This window comes from Protopterus annectens, chromosome 1.part1 (assembly GCF_019279795.1).
Source record: "Protopterus annectens isolate FY-2018-M chromosome 1.part1, PAN1.0, whole genome shotgun sequence".
Lineage (NCBI taxonomy): Eukaryota > Metazoa > Chordata > Ceratodontiformes > Protopteridae > Protopterus > Protopterus annectens.
The window spans coordinates 1,216,854,985-1,216,867,794 of NC_056726.1; the positions used below are offsets into that span (position 1 = coordinate 1,216,854,985).

The 12,810-nt window shown below is 43.2% G+C and overlaps 1 protein-coding gene across 1 annotated transcript in view; it reads right to left on the reverse strand.

Moving 5' to 3' along the window:
• Positions 1-6,104: 6,104 nt before the first annotated feature.
• The window catches only part of U2AF2 (U2 small nuclear RNA auxiliary factor 2), a 529,844-nt gene continuing 523,138 nt past the window's right edge, over positions 6,105-12,810 (reverse strand). Inside the window, exon 8 of the mRNA XM_044080728.1 lies at positions 6,105-6,587. Within this exon, the coding sequence (XP_043936663.1) occupies positions 6,453-6,587 (135 nt within the window). The 3' untranslated portion in view covers positions 6,105-6,452. The remainder of the gene's footprint in view (positions 6,588-12,810) is intronic.

Below are 12,810 nucleotides of genomic sequence, written 5' to 3' on the forward strand. Positions count from 1 at the left end.
GAGCTTTTTAGTTGCAATTGAAGTTTCCTCATATGCAGTCTTGCATATGGAATTAGTAGGATGCCATGAACCCCAAAGCCTGCAGAATTTGTCTTGCAGATAACTGGGTTTTTGTTGCCATCTGTTTGAAGTACACAGTCAGTTGCCTTTGTCTGGCGTAAGGTAAGCCATCTGGGCAATTGTATTCAAGCTTGCACCCAGGAATGTAGTTTGAGAGGGTACCAGTTGTGATTTCCTTTCGTTTATTGTGTACCCTAGACATGTTAGGAGCCTTTTTACAAACGCCAGATGTTGAAGAAGAATGTCCTTGTTTTCTGCTTGAATGAGACAGTCCAAGTAAGGATAGATTTGTATGCTTCTTTGTCTGCAAAATACAATTACTGGTGCCAGGCACTTTGTAAAGACCCTGGATGCAGTAGATAAGACAAAGGGCAGTGCAGAGAACTGGTAATGCATAAAACCTGCCTTGAAGCGGAGGTATCTTCTGCACAATTCCCTTATTGGGATATGCAGGTATGCCTCAAGTCTAGAGTCACTAACCAAGCATTCTTGGCCAGCATGGGCAGTAGCTGTTGTAAAAAGTCAGCATTTTGAATTTTGGAATGTCCAGGAACGTGTTCAAAATCGATAAGTCCAGTATTGGACGCCAGGCATAGTCTTTTCTGGTTAACAGGAACACTCGAATAAAAACCTTGTCCTTTTTCCTGTTCTGGTACTGGTTGAATAGCCCCCATATCCATGAGGGACGTAACTTGTTTGAGCCTCTGCCTATTGCTTTTGTGGCAGATCTGGCCAACCGTTTGGAATTGGCAAAGTATGGAAATGAAATCTGTACCTCTGGAATACTATGTTTAATATCCACTTGTCCTGGGTAATTAACTGCCAATTTTGAGCATGAAGTGCTAATTTCCCCCCCAAGGGGGCTGCCAAAAGTTAAGTGCTTAGTGATGGTAGAGGGAAGTCATTGAGACTGCTTACGGTAGGGTTGTGCTTTGTTTCCTCCAGATTTGGAGGTGGAGGCACCCCATTGCTTTGACCTGTAAGAACCCTGTGATTGGTATCTAGAGCCTTTCGACGCCGGGATTTGCCTTGAGGCGCGCTGTTGGACACAGGAGAGGACCAATTTTTAGTAGGCCAGTGCCTACTGAATCTGGGTGGCTGCACTTGTACGAAATCTTTTACAGTTTGCATAGATTTAGCTTTGTCTTCCATTTTCTTTAAATCCTCTTCTGCCTTATTACCAAACAGAGTATCATGCTGTAAAGGGGCATCCAACAATTTAGCTTTAACATGATCAGGCATATTTTGCTCCTTGAGCCAGGCTTGCCCTCTAATCGCAGATCCAGTAACTGCAGCCTTGCAAGAGGCCTCCAAGGAATCAAAACCACATTGCAAAGTATACTTTCCAACCTGTTCTGCTGCATGCAATAATTCCTGTAATTCTTTATTTTCCACACAATCAGTAATCAACATCATTTTCTGTTTCAATAGGCCCATAACATGCTGTTGATATTTAAGCATATGAAACTGGCAGTTTAAGGCCCTAATTGCCAAGGTTGCAGATGTATAAACCTTCTTTCCCCATCTATCCCTTGCCCTGGAATCTCTATTGGAGGGGGTAGGATTTTTGGCTGTTGAGGCCTTTACACCTTTGGGACCCTGTGAGATAGTTTCAGGATCAACAGCAGGATTTTTGAATAGAAATTTGTGGGAATTAGGAACCCTGTAATATCTGTCTGGCTTACTAGGAGCTGGAGGTAGGGAATCAGGAGTCGTGCTTGATTCCAAAAACATATCAACAATGTCTAATACAGGAGGTATAGCCAAAGGCCTATGCTGAGGAAGAAGGAAATCCCTAAGCCTCTTTTGATTCAAAGAAATCATGACTCTCCCAATGAAAATGTTCCCTTAAAGTATGCAAGGTTTCTCCAAAAGAATAATCTTCAAGAGGAGATGCAGATGGGATGGATTCTTCTGCATCTGAATCCTCATAGGGTGGTATAGAAAATTCCTGATCAGAAGAGGAATCAGAAGAAAAAGAAACCTGATCTGAAGTTTCATAATCAGTGTCTTGCCTAGGCATATTAGCAGCAGGGGGGGGGGGGGGTTGGGAACCCCTGATCAAGGTAATTAAGTCCTCAGCCATTTTGATCATCTGTTTTTTAGGCATAAGGGCCTGAGCATGTGGCTCATGCGTCAATTATTTTAGACTTATAAATTGTTTTTAAAGCTGGCGTCATTTTATATAAAAATGTTGAGGCCTGAAAACACCCTCAGAAGCCAGTGTCTGCTGAGCGGCTCCAGACCCATCCGAGGGAGAGACATCCGTGGGTTCAATACTCTGAGAATCTCGCGGCATACCGGACTACGCATGGGTCTCGGTAAAGGCCTGCAACTCAAAAGTAGCGGGTATCAGGGGCTGCAAAAGCGCCTCACTGAGTACCGGCAACTGGCTTAGAAGTTTTGTCGGTTTTGGACCTCGACGGTCAGTCTTTCTTTGCATTTTTTGTGAACTCCAGTAGTCGGACTGCTATCAGATGGCATTTCAGGGTAATTAAATCTGGATCCAAAATATTTTGAAGCAAAAATATACAGACGCTTAGTGCGTTGGTTAAATCAGCACAAATCTGACAGCAAGGCACATTATGATCTGGGCCTAGGCAAGGAATACAGTGCAAATCAAAATCCTTATAAGGCATTTGCTTCCCACAAGTAATGCAATTAACGTTTACTGACATCGGCAAGGAGCAAGAAAAAGTTTCCTCAACGGGGTACTTGGCGTTAATTGAAGACTTCGGTTCTGAAACTCAAATGCGAAATTTCAGGAGTCGGCCGACCGGCACTTGCGAACTGCTTCTGTTTTGGGTACTGCACGGCAAGAAAGACTGAATAAAATGGCATCGGCTGCATGTTTTATACTCCTGACGACCCAACGTCATGGAAGAGGAGATCGCAACCGACGCAGGACCCATGACTTTGTTATTCAGGCCAACTGAGGGCAACCTGCCAGCAGATTATCCAAATGTAATGACTGCAACAGTGAAACACTAAGAACATATGGTCTCAGGGTCAATAATAGGGTTTTTAAAAAGGAATTTGTGGGAGTCAGGAACCCTGTAATATCTGTCTGGCTTACTGGCAGCTGGAGGCAGGGAATCAGGAATCATACTGGATTCTGAGAAGAAAATGTCTAGAACAGGAGGTATAGCCAAAGGCCTATGCTGAGGAAGAAGAAAATCCCCAAGTCTCTTTTTAGATTCCCTTAAGGTATGCAAAGTTTCTCCAAAAGAAAAATCCTCAGGAGGAGAAGCAGAAAAGATGGAATCTTCTGTATCAGAGTCCTCATAAGGGGGAATAGATGATTCCTGATCAGAAGTGGAATCGGAAGAAATAGAAACCTGATCTGATGATTCATAGTCAGTGCCTTTCCTAGGCCTCTTAAGGTAATTAAGTCCTCAGCAATTTTGATCATTTGTTTTTTAGGCATTGGGGCCTGTATATGTGGCCCAAGCGTCATTTTTTTTAGACATAGAAGTAGTTTTTGGCCTTAGTTTTGAAGATGGTGCCTGTTTAATATACAGATCTTTAGGCCTGAAAACACCCTCAGAAGCCGGTGCCTGCTCAGCGGCTCCGGACCCATCTAAGGTAGACATCCGCGGGTTCAATACTTAAAGCAACTTGCGGCATACCAGACTCCGAATGGGTCTCAGTAGAGGCCTGCGAATCAAAAGTAGCAGGTATCAGGGGCTGTGAAAGCACCAGAGTACCGGCGACTGGCTTAGGAGAAGCTTTGTCATCTGTTTTGGACCTAGACTGTCTTTCTTTGCGTTTTTTTTTTTAGGTATTCCGGTAGTCGGATTGCTAACAGACGACATTTCTGGATAGTTAAAACTTGAGCCAAAATATTTAGAGGCAAAATTATACCAATGTTTAATAGTGTGCTGATTAAATTTTGTACAAAACCGACAGCAAAGCACGTTGTGGTCAGGGCCTAGGCAAGGAATACAGTACAAATGAACATCCTTATGAGGTATTTGCTTCCCACAAGTAATATAATTAAAGTTTTACTCACAACTGTAAGGAGCAAGAAAAAGTTTCCCCAATGGGGTTACTTAGCTTTTAGTAGAAGACTTCAGTTCTGAAACTCGAAAACGAAAATTTCAGGAGTCTGCCGACCGGCACTTACGAACTGCTTCTGCTTCGGGCGCCGCACGGCAAGAAAGACTGATGTAATGGCGTTGGCTGCATGTTGTATATCCCTGATGAATTGACGTCATGGAAGAAGGGACAGCAACCGACGCAGGACCCAAGACTTTGTTAATCAGGCTGACTGAGGGCAACCTGCCAGCAGATTACCCAAATGTAATGACTGCAACAGTGAAACACGAACATCTACATACCCATTAGTCTGACATGTCTAATATGCAAAGTGAAGGAACAAAGTATCATGGAAATGAGCAATACAGACATAGGCAACCTAAAAACAATAGACCCAACCCTGTATGGCTTTGTCAAGTGAAGGCCATGCCTACTTAAGGTTTTTAGAAGAAAGTCATCAAGGAAAGGGATGACAGAAAAACTGGGCTTACCACATACCTAGACATGGTTAAGGTGTATGGCACAATACCCTAACTTGGGCAATGTTAAACTCCCCAAACTGTAACATAAATCTCTACATAACTCAATGGATTGCCAACTGGCTCAAAGATGTGACCCAGAAGTAAGGATTGGTGAAAACGCCTCCACTAAGACTGGTCACCAGTGGGGTACCTCAGGGTGCCATGCTGGGTCCGCTCCTGTTTGATATGTACTTCTTTGAAGGTCAAGAATAATGGTCAAGGGCCTTTGGCTGACTAAGTTCATAGATGACTGGAAACTGGGAGATGATATAGATTCCCCCCAAAACACTTGCGTCTTGTAAGATGGTCTAACACAGCTAGTGCCAAAGCCATAGATTAAAACTCATTGCCAAGAAGTGCATTATAGTGCCTTTTGGAAAAATGGCCACCCAGGATAATTACTCTATTGATAAGATGCTCCTAAGAGTTGACCTGACAGTTGGGATATGGGAACATATGTGGAAAGCAATCTGTCCTTTGACCAACACTTGGCGAAAGTAGTAATAAAATCATTCTATGTCACCCAACTTTTAAGGGCATGGCATACAGGTCCAAGGAAGTAAGGTGCCACTTTACTCAGCCCTTATGAGATCCATCAAGTACAATGCTCTCTTAGGCATATGCAACACCCACAAATGTTCATCACAAACAGAATCCAGGGTATAAGCACATTTTCCTATACAGATTGCCTTAAGCCCCATCTCTATAGTCACCTACAGGTTACCGAGAGGTGATCTATTCCTGGCGTACAAGGCATCCTCAGACCCAGCTATGGACATTTGGCACATTCGCAAAACAAACAGCAGCAGAACCACAAGATCCAAGGATTTAAATTTTACTTGACAGAAATAGAACATGTCTGTGAGACAGATGAGCCTTACAGAACTTCCTCACACTGGAACAAGCTTCCCATCCATGTGAAGCACAGTCCACATCTATAACCCTATTCAGACGTTACACATGACCACTGAAATGGTAAATAAAAATTCACCCTCAGTTTGGCCCCCATATCTCTGACAGCCAGGAGATAGCAAATATACTCTAACATGCCCCTCCACACAAAACCTCTAGCAATTTCTTAATCCTCCAAACAGATCCCAATGTTACAAAGGAACAACTGGGTTGGGTTACGCAGATAGACCTTTAAAGGTCCTGGTAGTCATTAGAACTAATATACAGCTATGAATCCTGAAGAAATTTTCCTTGTGATGTACATCTCTATTACCTAAATCTAGGGGGTCTATCTGGTGCTATAACTCCTGCAAAAATGACCTTCCTGAGTGCAGCCATCTTCTAAAGTAAAAGTGCTAGTAAGAAACCGAAGACTGACCGCTTCAGTGAGTACCTCAGTAATACTAAACAAAGGGGGGGGCGCGTCTGTGCTAAACTACAAACTTCTGAACTACAGATAGTAAGACTGTTTCAACATTATGTCACTATAAGACCAGTACTGGCAGATATATAAATAAACACAATTCACTTAAATAAAATACAACAAAATGTTTTAATGAGTAATTTTAGTAAATAAGAAAACTGCCACAGAGAAAAGTAGACATTTCTACTACAGAAAAACCATCACGGATACTGTATGGTCCGCTTTGAGGTGGGTTAATGAAGTGGAAGGCTGGGTGGTACAGAATATGAACATGACTTGGGGTGGGGGGGGGGGGGTGGGACCAGAGGCGGACAACCAGAGAAACATTTGGCCATAAAATATAACACACTATTCTGCCAGCTAAAACAGTGGCATTTCCAGAATGTTCTTTGTGTAGCATGTATTCCCCAAAGTTCTTTTTTTCCTTGTCATTTTTATCCCTGTTAAATTTTCTTCTTCTACCAGAAATCACGGCGATGGTAGCTGTCTGGGTCACAATACTTGGTGACAACCACCCTGTTGGCGAACTTCCTTCCCGTCAAACCCTGCATGGCTTTTTGGCATTCATAAACTGATGTGAATTCCACAAAAATCTGAAACACAAATTAGAAAAACCTTTAGATTTAAGTACTTGTGTACATGTAAAATATTCATACAATCCCACCCAATACTTTTTTTTTTTTTTTTTTTTTTTACAAGCAAGAATAAGTCTGCCTCTGCACCACCCTCTGTGGTGTTCCACAGCTAGCTGCTTCTCGCATTAAACACGCAGAACTGCTTTCTTGAATTGATCAATACTAAGCAGTTCCACTTTTATACAATAACCCACATTACATGGAACAAACAGGTAAGAACCTCGTAGAGTAATTTTTTCTCTCTCAGACATTCAGGCAAAAGTTGCAAACTGCTGCACAAATGAACACTATCCACTGCCCTCTTACCAAGAAACTTTCCAAGTCTTCTGTAACTGCTTCAGGAATAACTTTTTTCCCTAATGCACTAACCAAGGTAGAATAATTCCAAAGCTTAAATATGTTGTACCGCATTTTTCTCTCCATTCAACACACTTTGTCACTGACTGCAAGTTTTAAGGTGGTAGAGGCAATATGCTCTGCAAGACTGCAGTACTTGCACCTGCTTTACTCCTTAAGGAATCCGGCATGGAAAGCTTGGGAAAGCTGACACGACCGCAACAGTTGCCTCACAAATGCTCCACATTGACACATTCCTAACACTGCAAGTAACTTCTGGTTTCCCATGTAGCTTTGTTTCCCCCATGAAAGTTACAGCTGGAGGCAATGCAATTTATTCGTACAGGGACTGTTCTGATGTGCATGTCCTATTTCCTTACATTTTTGTCTTCACTCCTGACTTGGCTGATTAGCCTCCTTCTGGACCAATAACTCATTCATCACCCATTGAGAGAGCAAACCAAGAGACGGCATCATTACGGTAGCCATCAGGGTGGTGCAGTACACATTTTTTTAAATGCCTTACAACTCCTTGTACCTGGCTGTGGTAGCAGCATGCAATTATCAACACTGCACACCCTTCACTTTTGCAAGGTTTTTAAGTCGGGACTTCATGCTCACCTACATGGGGGAAAACGCATGGTTGTTCCCCCTGAATAGTGGATCAATTTTTAAAGGTGTTTTATTGAGAAGTAGATGGCAAAAAGGAGAGGGTCTAACAGAGTCTGGAGGACTTCACTGTTGAACAGCCTCTCTGTGCAGGTGGCCTTACCAATTCTAACCTCCCGTGCCTCAGTGAGACAGCCTGCCATCCCTTGTGTTATAATGGGGTTTACATCTAGTTTCTTAAGTTTGTTGACAATGCCCAAGTGGAGTATTGCATCAACTGCCTTAGTCAGATCTAGTTAGACAGTATGTACAGCTTCCCCTCAACCTGAAGTCCACCAGATTCACTAAGCACAATCGTCCTTTGATAAAGCCAAAGTGGGATGGATCCAGTTTCTAGAGATCTATGACCTTGTTGATAATTTCCATGACTTTGCAAACAAGACTAGTCAGACTAAAGGGTCTGTAGTTTCCAGGATCTGTTGAAAGTCCTCCATTATAAAGGGGGATGACATTAACAGTCTTTCATCCACATGGCGCAAAGCCGGTTTAAAGACTGTAGTTAAACAATAGCTCCTGGGATCCTAATAAGCTGTTTTAGGCTATATAAAAAGGCATCCTGGCATGTTAGGGCCCACTGAAGCTGTGTTCTTGGCTTTAAGTGCGGCCAGTATATATAGTTGGAGGGGCTATGTCTAAGGAAATTTTGGGGGGTGGGGTTCAAAGTTGGAACTGGATTTGTCCAGGGTTGCTGACTGTGGCACCATTAACCACCAATTCAATATAGCTTTCACCTGGGAGGTGACCAACCTCAAAGTTGGCTTTGCTTGACCTAATTAGCTATCTTGGTTGCCTCTACTTTACTAATAAGATGTTTTGCCTTTAAGGGAATTAACTTTCCTGATTTTTGCTATACATTTTTTTCCTTTTGTTATACATCCTGTTTAATTTGGGATGGCACCAGGGTGTTTTCTTCTGGGGCTAGACCTGGGCTTATTTCTGGTAGGTACAGCAGCCTCTATGCAGCTACGGACATGGGTGTACAGAGATTGAGAGCAATTCAGCATAGGTTGCCATATTCTTTGGGTTTGGACAGCACTGAATTTGGACAATCCATTATTTAGTAGCAGGTAATTTATTTGCCTTGGGGATAGTTCCTGTTAAAGGGAGATTTTGATGTCAAAGGAAACAGTTTTATGGTTGGACCTTACCAGGGAGGACGAGACAGGGGAAGACTGTTCTCATATTTGTGAGCATGAGTATGTTGGAGCTTCTGCTGGGCATATTCGCTATTTGGTCAAGGGTGCTAGTATTTATGAAGTCCAGGAATCTTTGTGCCAGCAGATGAAATCATGTAGGATTTCCAGTCTACAGGGGAGTAATTATTCTCCTATGAGTAGGGTGCTAGGTTGGATGGAAATGTCTCCTGTAGGTCCAGGTACACACTGAGAGCTTCTTGAGACATGGTGGGGTGACTTATAGCTGGGTAGCATATGGTGGATCTGCATGTGGAGGAGCGCCGCACAACATACTGTTTGACCACCCTAGAGGTATGCTGGTTACTGATGTATATTTGTACACCTCCACCTTTTGCCCTGGTCGGTGTAGCCACTGGTCTAAAAGTGTGGAAGGCACTGAAAACCTGCACTATCAGGGTACATTCTGGAACTTTAAATCATGGCTATGTAATTGCACACATCTATTAGAGCCTGAGGGCCTGGAGGGAGTGTATTTATTCAGGCTCAGCAAGCCCAGAAGCACTCAAAAAAAATACCTACCACCACTCACTGTCATTCTCTGTGAGCGGGAGACCATATGTAGTTAAAGGAGGTTTACTTGGGAGTAATACTGCTTTGCTGGTGAGCACTCGGTATCATGGATCTATGGGAAACAGTGGGTGGAAAAAATACGTAAACAGTTTATACAGTCAACAGCAATAATGGAGGAGGTGAGGAAAGGACTTTGGAAAGCAGATCATTATATATTGGGGGGGGGGGGGGGCAGAGAGCGCCTTACAGATTAGTAACGCCTTGAGGTTCAATTCAGTTCATTTTTCCATCTTGGTAGGTTTGCCAATTTGATATTGCTTAAAGGCACTATAGGATTGGATGAAATTTTAGCCAGTATTCGAAAGCCCAGAGGGAAAATGTGCAGACCATCTTTGGCAAAGCAATGTGTTCTGTTCAACATGGCCTCTGAAGATGACAAATAATGGATCCCATTGGAATGACAGTAAGTTATTGAAAGCAATCTTTTTTTCCTCCTACTGTGGCAACATCCTTGGTGATTTTACTATGCCGCTGAATGCTACACTCATACCAGCCCGATACACAGTCTGAAAGCTCCATAATGACTATCTTCATATAGTCCAGGGAGGTACATCTCAGGTCATTTACATCTACATGGACTATGACAGAATCATACTTGTACCTGTGGTGTAATGACGAGTGCATGAGTGATTTCATACCAGATAAGCAACTGAACAGCTATCTTCTTGTTCAGCCTGGTTAAAGTGACATCAGTATATCTTACTATGGAGTCACCCATGACAAGAGTCCTGGGAAGCATGCTTGCTTGCCTTGGGGGCTTAGTGTTTGGGACTTTACTGAGAATGACAGTATGTGTGGTGCTAGATGTTTTTTTGAGTGCCTTTGGGCTTGCTGAGGCACAGCTTTGACAACAGATGGTCTAGTTGATATCTGTTGTTTAGGAAGATTGCTTTTCAGTGTGTGTGTGTTGTGTGCATGGTTTCGACAACCTGATGTGCATTTATGTGAGAGTTAAGCCTTCAGTGTCATTCTGTAAACACACCTTTCACATACTTTGCTTCTTTAAGGATTAAGTGGTTGTCAGTAAACATAAGACAACTGCTATAGTGTCTAAAGATATCCACCAAACTGGCTACAGAAGTTAGGAACCATAGTTTCAATCCTTTAATTTATGAGTGATAAGGAGTTGGTGTATTGTGGTGAAAAGGCTACTAAGGATGCTTGCTTTACCAGGCAGATTATGTTGAACAGTACTAAATTCTAACTTTGTTTGTAGGGCTCACAAGGTATTTGCCCTACACTGCTGCTTTACAGGTTAGTTTTATGGACGTTTCTACAAGGAAAATTTGCTTTCCAATGAAAGTACAGTTTTGTACCTACCATAAATGTAGATGTTCGAGTGCTAATACAGCTGCAGTCATAACAGATGGGTTTTCCTGCCGTCAGGCGGGTCCTCGGTCGGCCGAATTCCAAAATCTAGGTCCGGCGTCGGTTGTCGTCACTTCTTCCCTGACGTCAGTGCGACAGGGGTATAAAAGAACCAGCCGACGACATTTTCTTCAGTTTTTCTTGCCCCAGATGTCAGGTGCCCCCAGAAGGAAGGCAATACATAAATTTATGTAATAATGAAATACAATATAATCAAAAAAAACAGTAGTTGCAAGCAAATACACTATAAAAGAATGCCCCAATCAGGTTGTATGAGGAAGTGTTAGCCATTAGGCCTGTCCCAAGAGGGGAAGGAGGGAGGGAAACCTGGACTGCAGCTGTATTAGCACTCGAACATCTACATTTATGGTAGGCACAAAACTGTACTATGTTCATCGTGCATACAGCTGCAGTCATTACAGATGGGTAGAATCCCAAAGCTAAAAAAGGGGTGGTAGGCACTAGGTGGAACTCGGAGGAGCTAGGATGCCCTGCAAGACTGCAGTGGCAAAGCCTGCTCTAGATTTGGAGTATAATGGTAGGTGATAGTGCTTGGAGAAAGTATGTACAGAACTCCAAGTGGCAGCTTCCAAAATATCTATGGTAGGAACCCCCCTGAGGAAAGCTGAAGAGGTAGCTGTGGCCCTTGTGGAGTGAGATCTGATGCCTGCAGGTACAGTTTTACCATGAAAAGAGTAACAAAAGCGTATGCAGTGGGCTATCCATTTTGAAATTGTCCGTTTGGAAATAGGCTTCCCTTGAGCTCCTGTAGCATAGGACACAGAGTTGCTCTGATTTTCTGAAAGGCTTTGTTCTGTCCAAATAATAACGTAGCTGCCTGTGAATGTCCAAGGAATGTAGTGGTCTCTCCAGTTTGTTTTGAGGATTAGGGTAAAAGGTAGGTAAGTGGATAGCCTGATTCAAGGCTACCCTGGATACTACCTTTGGCATAAAGGAAGGATTGGTTCGTAAGGAAACTCTGTCCTGATGGAAAATGATGAAAGGCTGCACAGCCATGAGGGCTTGTAGTTCCGAAACCCTGCGAGCTGAGGTGATAGCCAGCAGGAAGGCTGTTTTCCAGGACAAATATTGCAGTTCTGTTGAAGCAGCTGGCTCAAAAGGAGGCAAGGTCAGTTTTTCTAGAATGAAATTGAGGTCCCAAGCAGATACTGGTTGTTTCCTTGGGGGTTTTATATTCTTAGCCCCTCTAAGGAATTGTCTTAAGAGGGGGTGAGAGAATAAAGGAGGATCAGTGTTGTATTCTGCAGAAATGGCTGAGGCATGGATTTTGATGGAGGAGAATGAAAGTCCACTGCTTAGCAACTCAGCTAGGTACTGTAATATTTGAGGTAAATTCAGTATTCCAGGATTCTGGTCCTTTTTCTCATTCCAAGCACAAAAACATTTCCATTTTGCGCAGTAGGCTTTTCTTGTAGAAGGCCTTCTGGCCTCCAAGATGACGTCCTGCACCTCCTTGGAGAGTAGGGTCTGTTGTGATTTTAAGGAATCTTCCATGCGGCTAGATTGAGTGTTTTCAGCTGACCGTGAAGAGTTTTGAAGTTGTGCTGAGTCAGTAGAACAGGCAGAGGCAGGATCCATGGTGGGGAATGCGTCAGGCTCCTCAGGAGTGGGTACCAGTGTTGTATTGGCCAGTCTGGAGCAATGAGAATCATCTTTGGTCTGTCTGCTCTGGTTTTTAATAGAACTTTGGGCAGCAGAGGAAGAGGTGGAAAGGCATAAACTGTCATTGTCCAACTGAAAGAGTGCCTCCACTTTCCAGGCCTGTGGATGAAAGGTCCTTGAGCAGAATTTTGCCAATTGGTGATTTCTGTGGGAGGCAAAGAGATCTATGCCTGGCCTTCCCCATGCTTGAATTATCTTTGTAAAGACTTGAGGATGCAACTTCCATTCGCGTGGGTCTGTCATATTTCTGCTTAGGTTGTCTGCCAGTGTGTTTTCCTTGCCTGGCAGGTACTGTGCTTGAAGTTCGATTTGTAATTCCAGAGCCATGTTCCAAAGACATGGCTAGCCTGCATAGGATG